This window comes from Pongo pygmaeus, chromosome 11, assembly GCF_028885625.2.
Source record: "Pongo pygmaeus isolate AG05252 chromosome 11, NHGRI_mPonPyg2-v2.0_pri, whole genome shotgun sequence".
NCBI lineage: Eukaryota > Metazoa > Chordata > Mammalia > Primates > Hominidae > Pongo > Pongo pygmaeus.
In genome coordinates this window covers 59374997-59387907 of record NC_072384.2, presented here as the reverse complement: position 1 = coordinate 59387907, position 12911 = coordinate 59374997, and the positions used below count along the sequence as shown (strand labels likewise).

Below are 12911 nucleotides of genomic sequence, written 5' to 3'. Positions count from 1 at the left end.
AGGAGAGCAGAACTAAATTAACTTATCACCGTTTGGGTTTCTCAATAGTCTGAAGATTTTTGTCTATTAGCATTGCCTACCTTTGATGCATAGACAGCCTTCTACGGGGATTGCTGCCTTACAATCAAGGTCTGCAGATTTGTTTGTTATTAGTAGAATAAGTCTAATTTAGTTAATAACTTAGGCAACTTTGTCACTTTTTAAAAATTTTTTAATTCTTACAGAAAAAGAAGGCATTGCTAAGATTTTCTGGATTGGTTTAAATCAGCTGTACTCTGCTAGAGGCTGGGAATGGTCAGACCACAAACCATTAAACTTTCTCAACTGGGATCCAGGTAACTGCTCCTTCCCTACCCCCTCTGCACAGAACAAATCTTCAAAAAAGCAAAAGCTTCTCGCTCACCAATAGCTTAGAAAAGTTTCACATCTTGGCAACTCTTATTATGGTTGCCTCTCAGAAGAATTTTTTCTTCCTAAACCATTCTTAATTGTGGTACTGTTATTGCCAAGCTGAATCACACCATGGACAACTGAGCATTTGAACCTCTAGACCTTTAGAACAACCCTACATTTTTATGTAAGAGCAAAATGAGCTCCACCACATGGCCCAGGAGCCATTCTGTGTCCCTAAAGGACTTGGCATGTCTATAACTCACCCATGCTGTGTTTCATCCACAGCTTAACTCTAATATGGAACTATCCGCTCGTTTTCAAACTCTTGGGGTCTCTCCCCACTACAGCACCCAAGTACTGACAATATAATGGTTGTATTTTATAATACAAATAAATACCTCAAAGAAAGTCTTTTAGGGAATAAAACAAGCAAAATGCCACTTAGCCAAAAGGCTTTCTTCCCAAAGGAAGGATTAGACAACTTTGAAAAATAAAATAAAATCTTAGGCTTATGACAAATGTAGAACCTAAAGTTAACACTAATTTCAGTATAAAACTGCCTGCACACATAATAGGAAAACTGAGTTAAGAGCAATAAAATTCCAATTAGTCACTTTAGTTAATTTAGTTTGCTAAATTTCCTTACCAGCAAATGAAGTAATACTTTTATTATTTCAGTAAATAGAATATTTAAAGATAATTTAATCTTTAACTCAAGGCCTTAATGGCATGACAATGATAAATTAATATTTTTGTTTTATGGAGTAGCAGATTAAGAGCTACTAACCACAGAATATGACCTGGAAGTCATTTGAGGAAAAAGTTTGGTTTTTGTTTTTAAAATTAACTACAACATATCATAATGTTTTCCCCTTAGATTCTATATTTTAGAAGAAAGACATATTTAAGCACATAATTATTCATTGAGGCTTATACATTTCAATTTAGTTAAGTTTTAACTATAATATGAGTTCCCATAAAAGCATAAAATTAGGAATACAAATTATTCTTTCTGACACCATCCTGGCCCTAACTTTCTCATTCTAATGCTTTGAAAAATGTTCCCTTTTAAGACAGGCCCAGTGCACCTACTATAGGTGGCTCCAGCTGTGCAAGAATGGATGCTGAGTCTGGTCTGTGGCAGAGCTTTTCCTGTGAAGCTCAACTGCCCTATGTCTGCAGGAAACCATTAAATAATACAGTGGAGTTAACAGGTATCTTTCTCACATACTCATACAAATAGGTCTTAAAATCATAGTTTTGTGAAAACAAGTAAATCTTTTCCGACATCCATTTCCACCTTTCCTTCTCCTGATACTGACAGTGCAGAAAAGTACTTGATTTTTAACCCTGTGGTTAGATATTATCAACCATATATGAATAAAGCTTTAGTTGAGGTAATGAAGAATATTAAATAAAAATATGTATGCGCCCAGAAGAAGGCAGAGATATTCGAGATAGGAAATATACTTCTGTTCGTTTGTGGCTCTTTTTTCTCCAGAGCAGTGGTTCTCCAGGGGTGGTCCCCAGACCAACAGCATCAGCATCACCTCTTCCTGTTAGAAATGCAAGCTCTCAGGACCCACCCTGGATTTGCTGCATCAGAAACTACAGGATGGAGTCCAACAATCTGTATTTTAAGAAGCTTTCCAGGTGGTTCTGATGCATATTCAAGTCTGAGAACCACTGCAGTGCATGCCTCCGTAATGAGGCAAAACCTATGGACACAGGAGTAAGCCCAGGCTTCTCTACCCTGTGCCCCACAGCACCCGGCCCTCTTCTATCCTTCTCTGTCAGGCAAGTCTTTGCATTGAAAAATCAAGTAAAAAAGGAGAGGTGCAGAGGAACAAAATGTGTACAATGAGGGGGTTTTTCCAGGGAGTTTGGGGATGAAAGAGACACAAGAACAGCTGAAGTTTTTGAGGAGTGGAAGGGTGTGAGGAGTTTTTGAAAAAGAATGGAGGAGTTTATTGACTGTCAAGCACAGGGCCTGATGTATACCTGGTATTTAATTACATCCTCATCAAATGAGAGAAACTAATACTCAAAGCTAGAGGGATGTATTCATCCGTTTTCATGCTACTGATAAAGACATACCCAGGACTGGGAAGAAAAAGAGGTTTAATGGACTTATAGTCTCACGTGGCTGGGGAGGTCTCACAATCATGGCGGAAGGCAAGGAGGAGCAAGTCACATCTTACATGAATGGTGGCAGGCAAAGAAAGAGAGGTTGTGCAGGAAAACTCCCCCTTATAAAACCGCCAGATCTCGTGAGACTTATTCACTATCACGGGAACAGCGCGGGAGAGACCTGCCCCCATGATTCAATTACCTTTCACCAGGTCCCTCCCATAACACATGGGAATTTAAGGTGAGATTGGGTGAGGACACAGCCAAACCATGTCAAGGGGAAAGGATGATTTTTAAATGTCCTGCTTTAAGGAACTGTGAGTGAAGGGAATAAAGCATCCAAATGTCTTGTCATCTAAAAAGGGGCAAAGAGCAATTTTTAAGGAAAAACTAGATATAAAATAAAGAATGTGAGGGGATATTTTAAGATAATAGGGGAAATGAACATTTGTCTTCCAAGTTGATTCAAACCAAATTTAGTCCATACAACAAAAGGCATAATAGAAAAGCCAGCACAAATGAAAATAAACTAGAGCAATTGATAATAGATTAAGTAAATATCTTGCAGTAGCAATTATTAAATAAATCACGATGTTTCCACATGATTGAATAATATGCATTTACTAAAATAACTGTGCCAGCAGGAAAATACAAAGGACAAAACCAAATGATATGCCTACTTATCATTGTAATCTTGTAAAAATATGTATTCATTGAGACAAAGACTAGAATATGAAAATGATTGCATTAAGTTCCATTACGGGTGATATTTTTCCTCTGTTCCTTTATCACAATTATAAAATATAACAATAATACATGCTATTTCAGAATATTAAAGTTAATTGAGTTATCTTGCAAGTGTAAGAGGCTAGCTGAATCTGAATCACTTTACCCTTCAGTAAAATAACAAACTGCCCACATTTTTAAGATGCTGTGTTTTCTTACAACAAATATTCCAAATGGTTCTAAATCAGTGAAGTCTGAGTAACCAACTCACTTTCTGGTTTTGTTAACGGGTAGAAGTATTCTGTAGGGTTTCATACTTCATTCTTTTTTTCTAATCTGGAAAGATTAGACCTCCGATTGTGAGCTTTATCATGATCAAAACAGAATCACTAATTCCATGAGGACCATCTGTCTAGCAGAGGGGAGGAAAGAAGTCCAGGGGTAACCTTTGCCCTCTCATCTCTTGGATGCGAAGTGTATAAATGTCTTATTCTGTCCCTTAAATCTCTGCCTGTCCTTTGTTCAACAGTGAGCATTAATCTACATCCCCTTGCTAAGCTGGCCATACAAGAAAAGGAGGCTTGCCCTCTTATAATCTTCTCAAGCACAGAGACTGGAGGGAAACCTAACAAATTCCATGTCCAGGAAAAGATTTGTGAGAAACTGACTTAAGGCACATCTTTCTACTGTCTACTTGGACTAAGGGCAATCTCTCCCTTGATTGTGTCCAAACCCTTTAATAGTCTGTGCTCAGCCATATAGCACATTGAAGCATGTTAAAGTCACATCATTTTCTGAATTCCAGTGGGAATTCCTGTGATGCCGTATATACCTCATTTATGTGGTAGGCACCACGTGAATTCATGTCACTGTAGCATCTGACATCACGTTCCCGTTTTCCAGGACCCTCATTATTCAAGAAAAAAGAATTTGCAATGTTATTGATTCAAAATAGATGTATTTTTACTGGAATATAAATAGCTGCTTTTCCCCCAGATGTCTGGACATACTCAGATACCCGCTGTGATGCAGGCTGGCTGCCAAATAATGGATTTTGCTATCTGCTGGTAAATGAAAGTAATTCCTGGGATAAGGCACATGCGAAATGCAAAGCCTTCAATAGTGACCTAATCAGCATTCATTCTCTAGCAGATGTGGAGGTGGTTGTCACAAAACTCCATAATGAGGGTAAGTTTTTAAAAATATGCTATTTGAGAGGCTTAAGCCATTTTAAAGTATCCCTGGTTTTAGACTCTTGGTGGGAATGAAAAGCTTACAGTTTGATCTCACAGGTCAGCCCTGTCAGATAGGATTGTCTCTGGTGATGGAACTGTTCTACAATTGGTCTAGTATGCTGGTCACTAGCAACATGAAGCTTCTGAGCAGTTGGCATGTAGCCAGGGCAACTGAGGGACTGAATTATTACTTTTATTTCATTTTAATTAATTTAAGTGGCCGCATGTGCCTAGTGGCAACCAATTTGACAGTACTGCCATTGATTGCATGATTTCCCTCTTCTCATGAGCTAAATTCTATTTAAGTTGCTCAAAAAACTTAAGTGATAATTACTTCACTTTTGTAATTATTTGAAAGCTAAAGACTGGTAAAGGAAAATATACTAGACAGACAGTATTATGATCTCTTCCTAGAATAGAACTCGTAGCTATAATAGCTAAGACTAGGTACCTACTCAGTGCCAGCCTGGTGCTCCTTGTTTCACTTGTGAAGGCAGCAGAGTCATACCAGGGCAGCAGTGGACAGTATTTCTATTCAAATTGGGATATGTATGATTGTATTTATAGAATTTCATTCACCCCACAAAGCAAAGTTTATCTACACCAGATATCACAAACACCCAGCCTGCAGATGTTCTACCTGTGTACTTTACTTGCATAAGTGACTTGAAAAGCCTTCATTACCCAACCTGCCTGTCTTATCAACATATTAATAACCGAATGAAGAATACTACAAAGACTCTTAAAACTCCATATCAGAATGTAAAAATTCATATAACAATGTACATATTACAGTATGTAATTGAGCAAAACCAAACAAATAAAACATTTTTCTTTTAGATATCAAAGAAGAAGTGTGGATAGGCCTTAAGAACATAAACATACCAACTTTATTTCAGTGGTCAGATGGTACTGAAGTTACTCTAACATATTGGGATGAGAATGAGCCAAATGTTCCCTACAATAAGACGCCCAACTGTGTTTCCTACTTAGGAGAGGTAGGAAACCTCCTGTGGTTTCTTTATATTCTTACTGTTTTACCTAATGACAATATTAAGACTTCTTTGGTTGGGAAGTTTGTGTATAAGCTGGAAAAGAAAAGGTAAGAGCCCTCTGGATCAGGGTACAGGGCCACGGACCATTACCTGTTAAGAATTGGGCCGCACAGCAGGAGGTGAGCGGCGGGTAAGCAAGCACTACTGCCTGAACTCTGCCTTCTGTCAGATCGGCAGCAGCATTAGATTCTCATAGGAGGGTGAACCCTATGATGAACTGCACATGCAAGGGATTTAGGTTGCACTTCCTTGTGGAACAGTTTCATCCCAAAACTATCCTCTTCCCCACCCTCTGTGGAAAAAATTGTCTTCCACAAAACTGGTCCCTGGTGCCAAAGGTTGGCAAAAAATAATCTAAAGTCTAGATTGTCTTTCTGGTAGCTACTTTAAAAAGGTAAATAAAAGCAATTACTAAATAAGCAACCTACATCCTATCTGAGAGCATCTTTTCTGGTCTCAAACAGATACAGAGAATCCCTTTAGAACTCACGTTCTTGTGCCGACTGATTCTAGCAACCTGCTTTCTCTCAGGACCGGGGCCTGCACCCACCTTTCTGCCATCAGTGTAACATTCGGCAGATAGCCACAATTTAACCTGAAAAATCCCATCTTCCAAATTCATGTTCAGATTGTTTTATATCAATACTACTTTGAGAAGTAAAAAAATGATTTTATTTAAGAACTAGACCTAACATTTTTCAGAAACCACCTTACTCCTATAGAATGCTTAAACATTTTTTGAACATCTTTTACTTAGTAATCCAAAATAGGCTGTGTCTTGAGCAGAAAAGATATATGTACCTCTGTGTTTTGTTTGTATCACTTTCCTGTGGACCCCTAATTGGTTATGAAAGTGCCTGTGTCACTGAGACATCTAAAGAGACTTAAGTGGAAGCAATAAATGTGTATTTAAAAGAAGTTTAGAAAGGTGTCACATTTGATGCTCTATTTAAAAGGATATCCAACATGTCTTTAGAAGAACATCAGAAATGGAAAAGGGTTCCCATGGGCAAGAGTGAATTGATGGCATACCTAGACAGCATTCCAATGTTCAAAACTGACCCTTATCAGTCAATTTTAATTCAATCAAAATTAAATCAGTGAAATTTAATTCAAACAAAGCAAAGTGACTTAGTCAATTAAGCAAATTAATGTTAAGTAGCATATTTGAAAGAGAGAATTTTGAAGTCCAGATTGAAGTAGAGTTGAAAGAAACTTTTGACCTAGAATTCGTGGAGAATAGCTATTTTAGCCACCATCATCATTTTACACGTGAGGAAACCGAGAAAGGGAGGTTGATGATGTACCTAAAAGTTTTTTTTTTTTTATTATTATTATACTTTAAGTTTTAGGGTACATGTGCACAATGTGCAGGTTAGTTACATATGTATACATGTGCCATGCTGGTGTGCTGCACCCATTAACTCGTCATTTAGCATTAGGTATATCTCCTAATGCTATCCCTCCCCGCTACCCCCACCCCACAACAGTCCCCAGAGTGTGATGTTCCCCTTCCTGTGTCCATGTGTTCTCATTGTTCAATTCCCATCTATGAGTGAGCACATGCTGTGTTTGGTTTTTTGTCCTTGTGATAGTTTATGGAGAATGATGATTTCCAATTTCATCCATGTCCCTACAAAGGACATGAACTCATTATTTTTTATGGCTGCATAGTATTCCATGGTGTATATATGCCACATTTTCTTAATCCAGTCTATCATTGTTGGACATTTGGGATGGTTCCAAGTCTTTGCTATTGTGAATAGTGCCACAGTAAACATATGTGTGCATGTGTCTTTATAGCAGCATGATTTATAGTCCTTTGGGTATATACCCAGTAATGGGATGGCTGGGTCAAATGGTATTTCTAGTTCTAGATCCCTGAGGAATCGCCACACTGTCTTCCACAATGGTTGAACTAGTTTACAGTCCCACCAACAGTGTAAAAGTGTTCCTGTTTCTCCACATCCTCTCCAGCACCTGTTGTTTCCTGACTTTTTAATGATCGCCATTCTAACTGGTGTGAGATGGTATCTCATTGTGGTTTTGATTTGCATTTCTCTGATGGCCAGTGATGATGAGCATTTTTTCATGTGTCTTTTGGTTGTATAAATGTCTTCTTTCGAGAAGTGTCTGTTCATATCCTTTGCCCACTTTTTGATGGGGTTGTTTGTTTTTTTCTTGTAAATTTGTTGGAGTTCATTGTAGATTCTGGATATTAGCCCTTTGTCAGATGAGTAGGTTGTGAAAATTTTCTCCCATTTTGTGTGTTGCCTGTTCACTCTGATGATAGTTTCTTTTGCTGTGCAGAAGCTCTTTAGTTTAATTAGATCCCATTTGTCAATTTTGGCTTTTGTTGCCATTGCTTTTGGTGTCTTAGACATGAAGTCCTTGCCCATGCCTATGTCCTGAATGGTAATGCCTAGGTTTTCTTCTAGGGTTTTTATGGTTTTAGGTCTAACATTTAAGTCTTTAATCCACCTTGAATTAATTTTTGTATAAGGTGTAAGGAAGGGATCCAGTTTCAGCTTTCTACATATGGCTAGCCAGTTTTCCCAGCACCATTTATTAAATAGGAAATCCTTTCCCCATTGCTTGTTTTACTCAGGTTTGTCAAAGATCAGATAGTTGTAGATACGTGGCATTATTCTGAGGGCTCTATTCTGTTCCATTGATCTATATCTCTGTTTTGGTACCAGTACCATGCTGTTTTGGTTACTGTAGCCTTGTAGTATAGTTTGAAGTCAGGTAGCGTGATGCCTCCAGCTTTGTTCTTTTGGCTTAGGATTGACTTGGCGATTCAGGCTCTTTTTTGGTTCCTTATGAACTTTAAAGTAGTTTTTTCCAATTCTGTGAAGAAAGTCATTGGTAGCTTGATGGGGATGGCATTGAATCTATAAATTACCTTGGGCAGTATGGCCATTTTCACGATATTGATTCTTCCTACCCATGAGCATGGAATGTTCTTCCATTTGTTTGTATCCTCTTTTATTTCATTGAGCAGTGGTTTGTAGTTCTCCTTGAGAGGTCCTTCACGTCCCTTGTAAGTTGGATTCCTAAGTATTTTATTCTCTTTGAAGCAATTGTGAATGGGAGTTCACTCATGATTTGGCTCTCTGTCTGTCTGTTTTTGGTGTATAAGAACGCTTGTGATTTTGGTGTATAAGAACGCTCAGGATACAAAATCAGGATACTGATTTTGTATCCTGAGACTTTGCTGAAGTTGCTTATCAGCTTAAGGAGATTTTGGGCTGAGACAATGGGGTTTTCTAGATATACAATCGTGTCATCTGCAAACAGGGACAATTTGACTTCCTCTTTTCCTAATTGAATACCCTTGATTTCCTTCTCCTGCCTAGTTGCCCTGGCCAGAACTTCCAACACTATGTTGAATAGGAGTGGTGAGAGAGGGCATCCCTGTCTTGTGCCAGTTTTCAAAGGGAATGCTTCCAGTTTTGGCCCATTCAGTATGATATTGGCTGTGGGTTTGTCATAGATAGCTCTTACTATTTTTGAGAGCAGTGGTTCTCCCAGCACGCAGCTAGAGTTCTGAGAACAGGCAGACTGCCTCCTCAAGTGGATCCCTGACCCCGACCCCCGAGTAGCCTAACTGGGAGGCGCCACCCAGTAGGGGCAGACACCTCACACGGCCGGCTACTCCTCTGAGACAAAACTACCAGAGGAACAATCAGACAGCAGCATTCACGGATCACGAAAATCCATGGTTCTGCAGACACCGCTGCTGATACCCAGGCAAACAGGGTCTGGAGTGGACCTCTAGCAAACTCCAACAGACCTGCAGCTGAGGGTCCTGTCTGTTAGAAGGAAAACTAACAAACAGAAAGGACATCCACACCAAAAACCCTTCTGTACATCACCATCATCAAAGACCAAAAGTAGATAAAACCACAAAGATGGGGAAAAAACAGAGCAGAAAAACTGGAAACTCTAAAAAGCAGAGCGCCTCTCTTACTCCGAAGGAACACAGTTCCTCACCAACAAAGGAACAAAGCTGGACGGAGAATGACTTTGACGAGTTGAGAGAAGAAGGCTTCAGACAATCAAACTACTCCGAGCTACTGGAGGAAATTCAAACCAAAGGCAAAGAAGTTGAAAACTTTGAAAAAAATTTAGACGAATGTATAACTAGAATAACCAATACAGAGAAGTGCTTAAAGGAGCTGATGGAGCTGAAAGCCAAGGCTCGAGAACTACATGAAGAATACAGAAGCCTCAGGAGCCGATGCAATCAACTGGAAGAAAGGGTATCAGTGATGGAAGATGAAATGAATGAAATGAAGTGAGAAGGGAAGTTAGAGAAAAAAGAATAAAAAGAAACGAACAAAGCCTCCAAGAAATATGGGACTATGTAAAAAGACCAAATCTGCGTCTGATTGGTGTACCTGAAAGTGACAGGGAGAATGGAACCAAGTTGGAAAACACTCTGCAGGATATTATCCAGGAGAACTTCCCCAGTCTAGCAAGGCAGGCCAACGTTCAGATTCAGGAAATACAGAGAACACCACAAAGATACTCCTCGAGAAGAGCAACTCCAAGACACATAATTGTCAGATTCACCAAAGTTGAAATGAAGGAAAAAATGTTAAGGGCAGCCAGAGAGAAAGGTTGGGTTACCCACAAAGGGAAGCCCATCAGACTAACAGCGGATCTCTCGGCAGAAACTCTACAAGCCAGAAGAGAGTGGGGGCCAATATTCAACATTCTTAAAGAAAAGAATTTTCAACCCAGAATTTCATATCCAGCCAAACTAAGCTTCATAAATGAAGGAGAAATAAAATACTTTACAGACAAGCAAATGCTGAGAGATTTTGTCACCACCAGGCCTGCCCTAAAAGAGCTCCTGAAGGAAGCACTAAACATGGAAAGGCACAACTGGTACCAGCCACTGCAAAATCATGCCAAAATGTAAAGACCATCAAGACTAGGAAGAAACTGCATCAACTAACAAGCAAAATAACCAGCTAACATCATAATGACAGGATCAAATTCACACATAACAATATTAACTTTAAATGTAAATGGGCTAAATGCTCCAATTAAAAGACACAGACTGGCAAATTGGATAAAGAGTCAAGACCCATCAGTGTGCTGTATTCAGGAAACCCATCTCACGTGCAGAGACACACATAGGCTCAAAATAAAAGGATGGAGGAAGATCTACCAAGCAAATGGGAAACAAAAAAAGGCAGGGGCTGCAATCCTAGTCTCTGATAAAACAGACTTTAAACCAACAAAGATCAAAAGAGACAAAGAAGGCCATTACATAATGGTAAAGGGATCAATTCAACAAGAAGAGCTAACTATCCTAAATACATATGCACCCAATACAGAAGCACCCAGATTCATAAAGCAAGTCCTGAGTGACCTACAAAGAGACTTAGACTCCCACACAATAATAATGGGAGACTTTAATACCCCACTGTCAACATTAGACAGATCAATGAGACAGAAAGTTAACAAGGATACCCAGGAATTGAACTCAGCTCTGCACCAAGCGGACCTCCTAGACATCTACAGAACTCTCCACCCCAAATCAACAGAATATACATTTTTTTCAGCACCACACCACACCTATTCCAAAATTGATCACGTAGTTGGAAGTAAAGCTCTCCTCAATAAATGTAAAAGAACAGAAATTATAACAAACTGTCTCTCAGACCACAGTGCAATCAAACTAGAACTCAGGATTAAGAAAACTCACTCAAAACCGCTCAACTACATGGAAACTGAACCACCTGCTCCTGAATGACTACTGGGTACATAACGAAATGAAGGCAGAAATAAAGATGTTCTTTGAAACCAGCGAGAACAAAGAGACAATGTACCAGAATGTCTGGGACACATTCAAAGCAGTGTGTAGAGGGAAATTTATAGCACTAAATGCCCACAAGAGAAAGCAGGAAAAATCCAAAATTGACACCCTAACATCACAATGAAAAGAACTAGAAAAGCAAGAGCAAACACATTCAAAAGCTAGCAGAAGGCAAGAAATAACTAAAATCAGAGCAGAACTGAAGGAAATAGAGACACAAAAAACCCTTCAAAAAATTAATGAATCCAGGAGCTGGTTTTTTGAAAGGATCAACAAAATTGATAGACAGCTAGCAAGACTAATAAAGAAAAAAAGAGAGAAGAATCAAATAGACGCAATAAAAAATGATAAAGGGGATATCACCACTGATCCCACAGAAATACAAACTACCATCAGAGAATACTACAAACACCTCTATGCAAATAAACTAGAAAATCTAGAAGAAATGGATAAATTCCTCCACACATACACTCTCCCAAGACTAAACCAGGAAGAAGTTGAATCTCTGAATAGACCAATAACAGGATCTGAAATTGTGGCAATAATCAATAGCTTACCAACCAAAAAGAGTCCAGGACCAGATGGATTCACAGCCGAATTCTACCAGAGGTACAAGGAGGAAGTGGTACCATTCCTTCTGAAACTATTCCAATCAATAGAAAAAGAGGGAATCCTCCCTAACTCATTTTATGAGGCCAGCATCATCCTGATACCAAAGCCGGGCAGAGACACAACCAAAAAAGAGAATTTTAGACCAATATCCTTGATGAACATTGATGCCAAAATCCTCAATAAAATACTGGCAAACCGAATCCAGCAGTGCATCAAAAAGCTTATCCACCATGATCAAGTGGGCTTCATCCCTGGGATGCAAGGCTGGTTCAATATACGCAAATCAATAAATGTAATCCAGCATATAAACAGAACCAAAGACAAAAACCACATGATTATCTCAATAGATGCAGAAAAGGCCTTTGACAAAATTCAACAACCCTTCATGCTAAAAACTCTCAATAAATTAGGTATTGATGATGTATCTAAAAGTTTCAAACTTTGGCTGTGCCATTCTAGTCTAGAAGACTAGAATGCTGGAACTGTGGGCTAAGTTCTTCTCTCTTCAACTTTTATACTAAGTGTCCTTTGATGGTTTTATTGCTACTCTTATAAGAAAATGAAATATATCCACAATGTGACCTGGAGGTGATGCTGAGGTAACTGGCTGTGAGCCATCACTTTGCAGGCCTGTTGAGTAGCATTTTCTAGGAGTGTGTTCTCACATTTGATAATTCATTTATATTCATTTCTCTCTCTTTCTCTCTGTCTCTCTCTCATAGTTTTTGTGAGTTCAGTTCTGAATATGCGGTAAATAATTTCCTTTCCAAGCAAGTGTTTTTGTCTCCTTTCAAAGCTAGGTCAGTGGAAAGTCCAATCATGTGAGGAGAAACTAAAATATGTATGCAAGAGAAAGGGAGAAAGACTGAATGACACAAGTTCTGATAAGATGTGTCCTCCAGATGAGGTAGGTAAAATCCCTATGTA

At 38.9% G+C, this 12911-nt stretch overlaps 1 protein-coding gene across 3 annotated transcripts in view; it reads left to right on the top strand.

Moving 5' to 3' along the window:
* The window catches only part of LY75 (lymphocyte antigen 75), a 105721-nt gene that overhangs the window by 18099 nt on the left and 74711 nt on the right, over nucleotides 1-12911 (top strand). For 2 of the 3 annotated variants that reach the window (XM_054477945.2, XM_054477943.2), the window contains exons 5-9: nucleotides 225-335; nucleotides 1467-1607; nucleotides 4231-4437; nucleotides 5325-5482; nucleotides 12781-12891. In XM_054477945.2, the coding sequence (XP_054333920.1) occupies nucleotides 225-335; nucleotides 1467-1607; nucleotides 4231-4437; nucleotides 5325-5482; nucleotides 12781-12891 (728 nt within the window). The remainder of the gene's footprint in view (nucleotides 1-224; nucleotides 336-1466; nucleotides 1608-4230; nucleotides 4438-5324; nucleotides 5483-12780; nucleotides 12892-12911) is intronic. The other variant, XM_054477944.2, reaches the window with a different exon arrangement.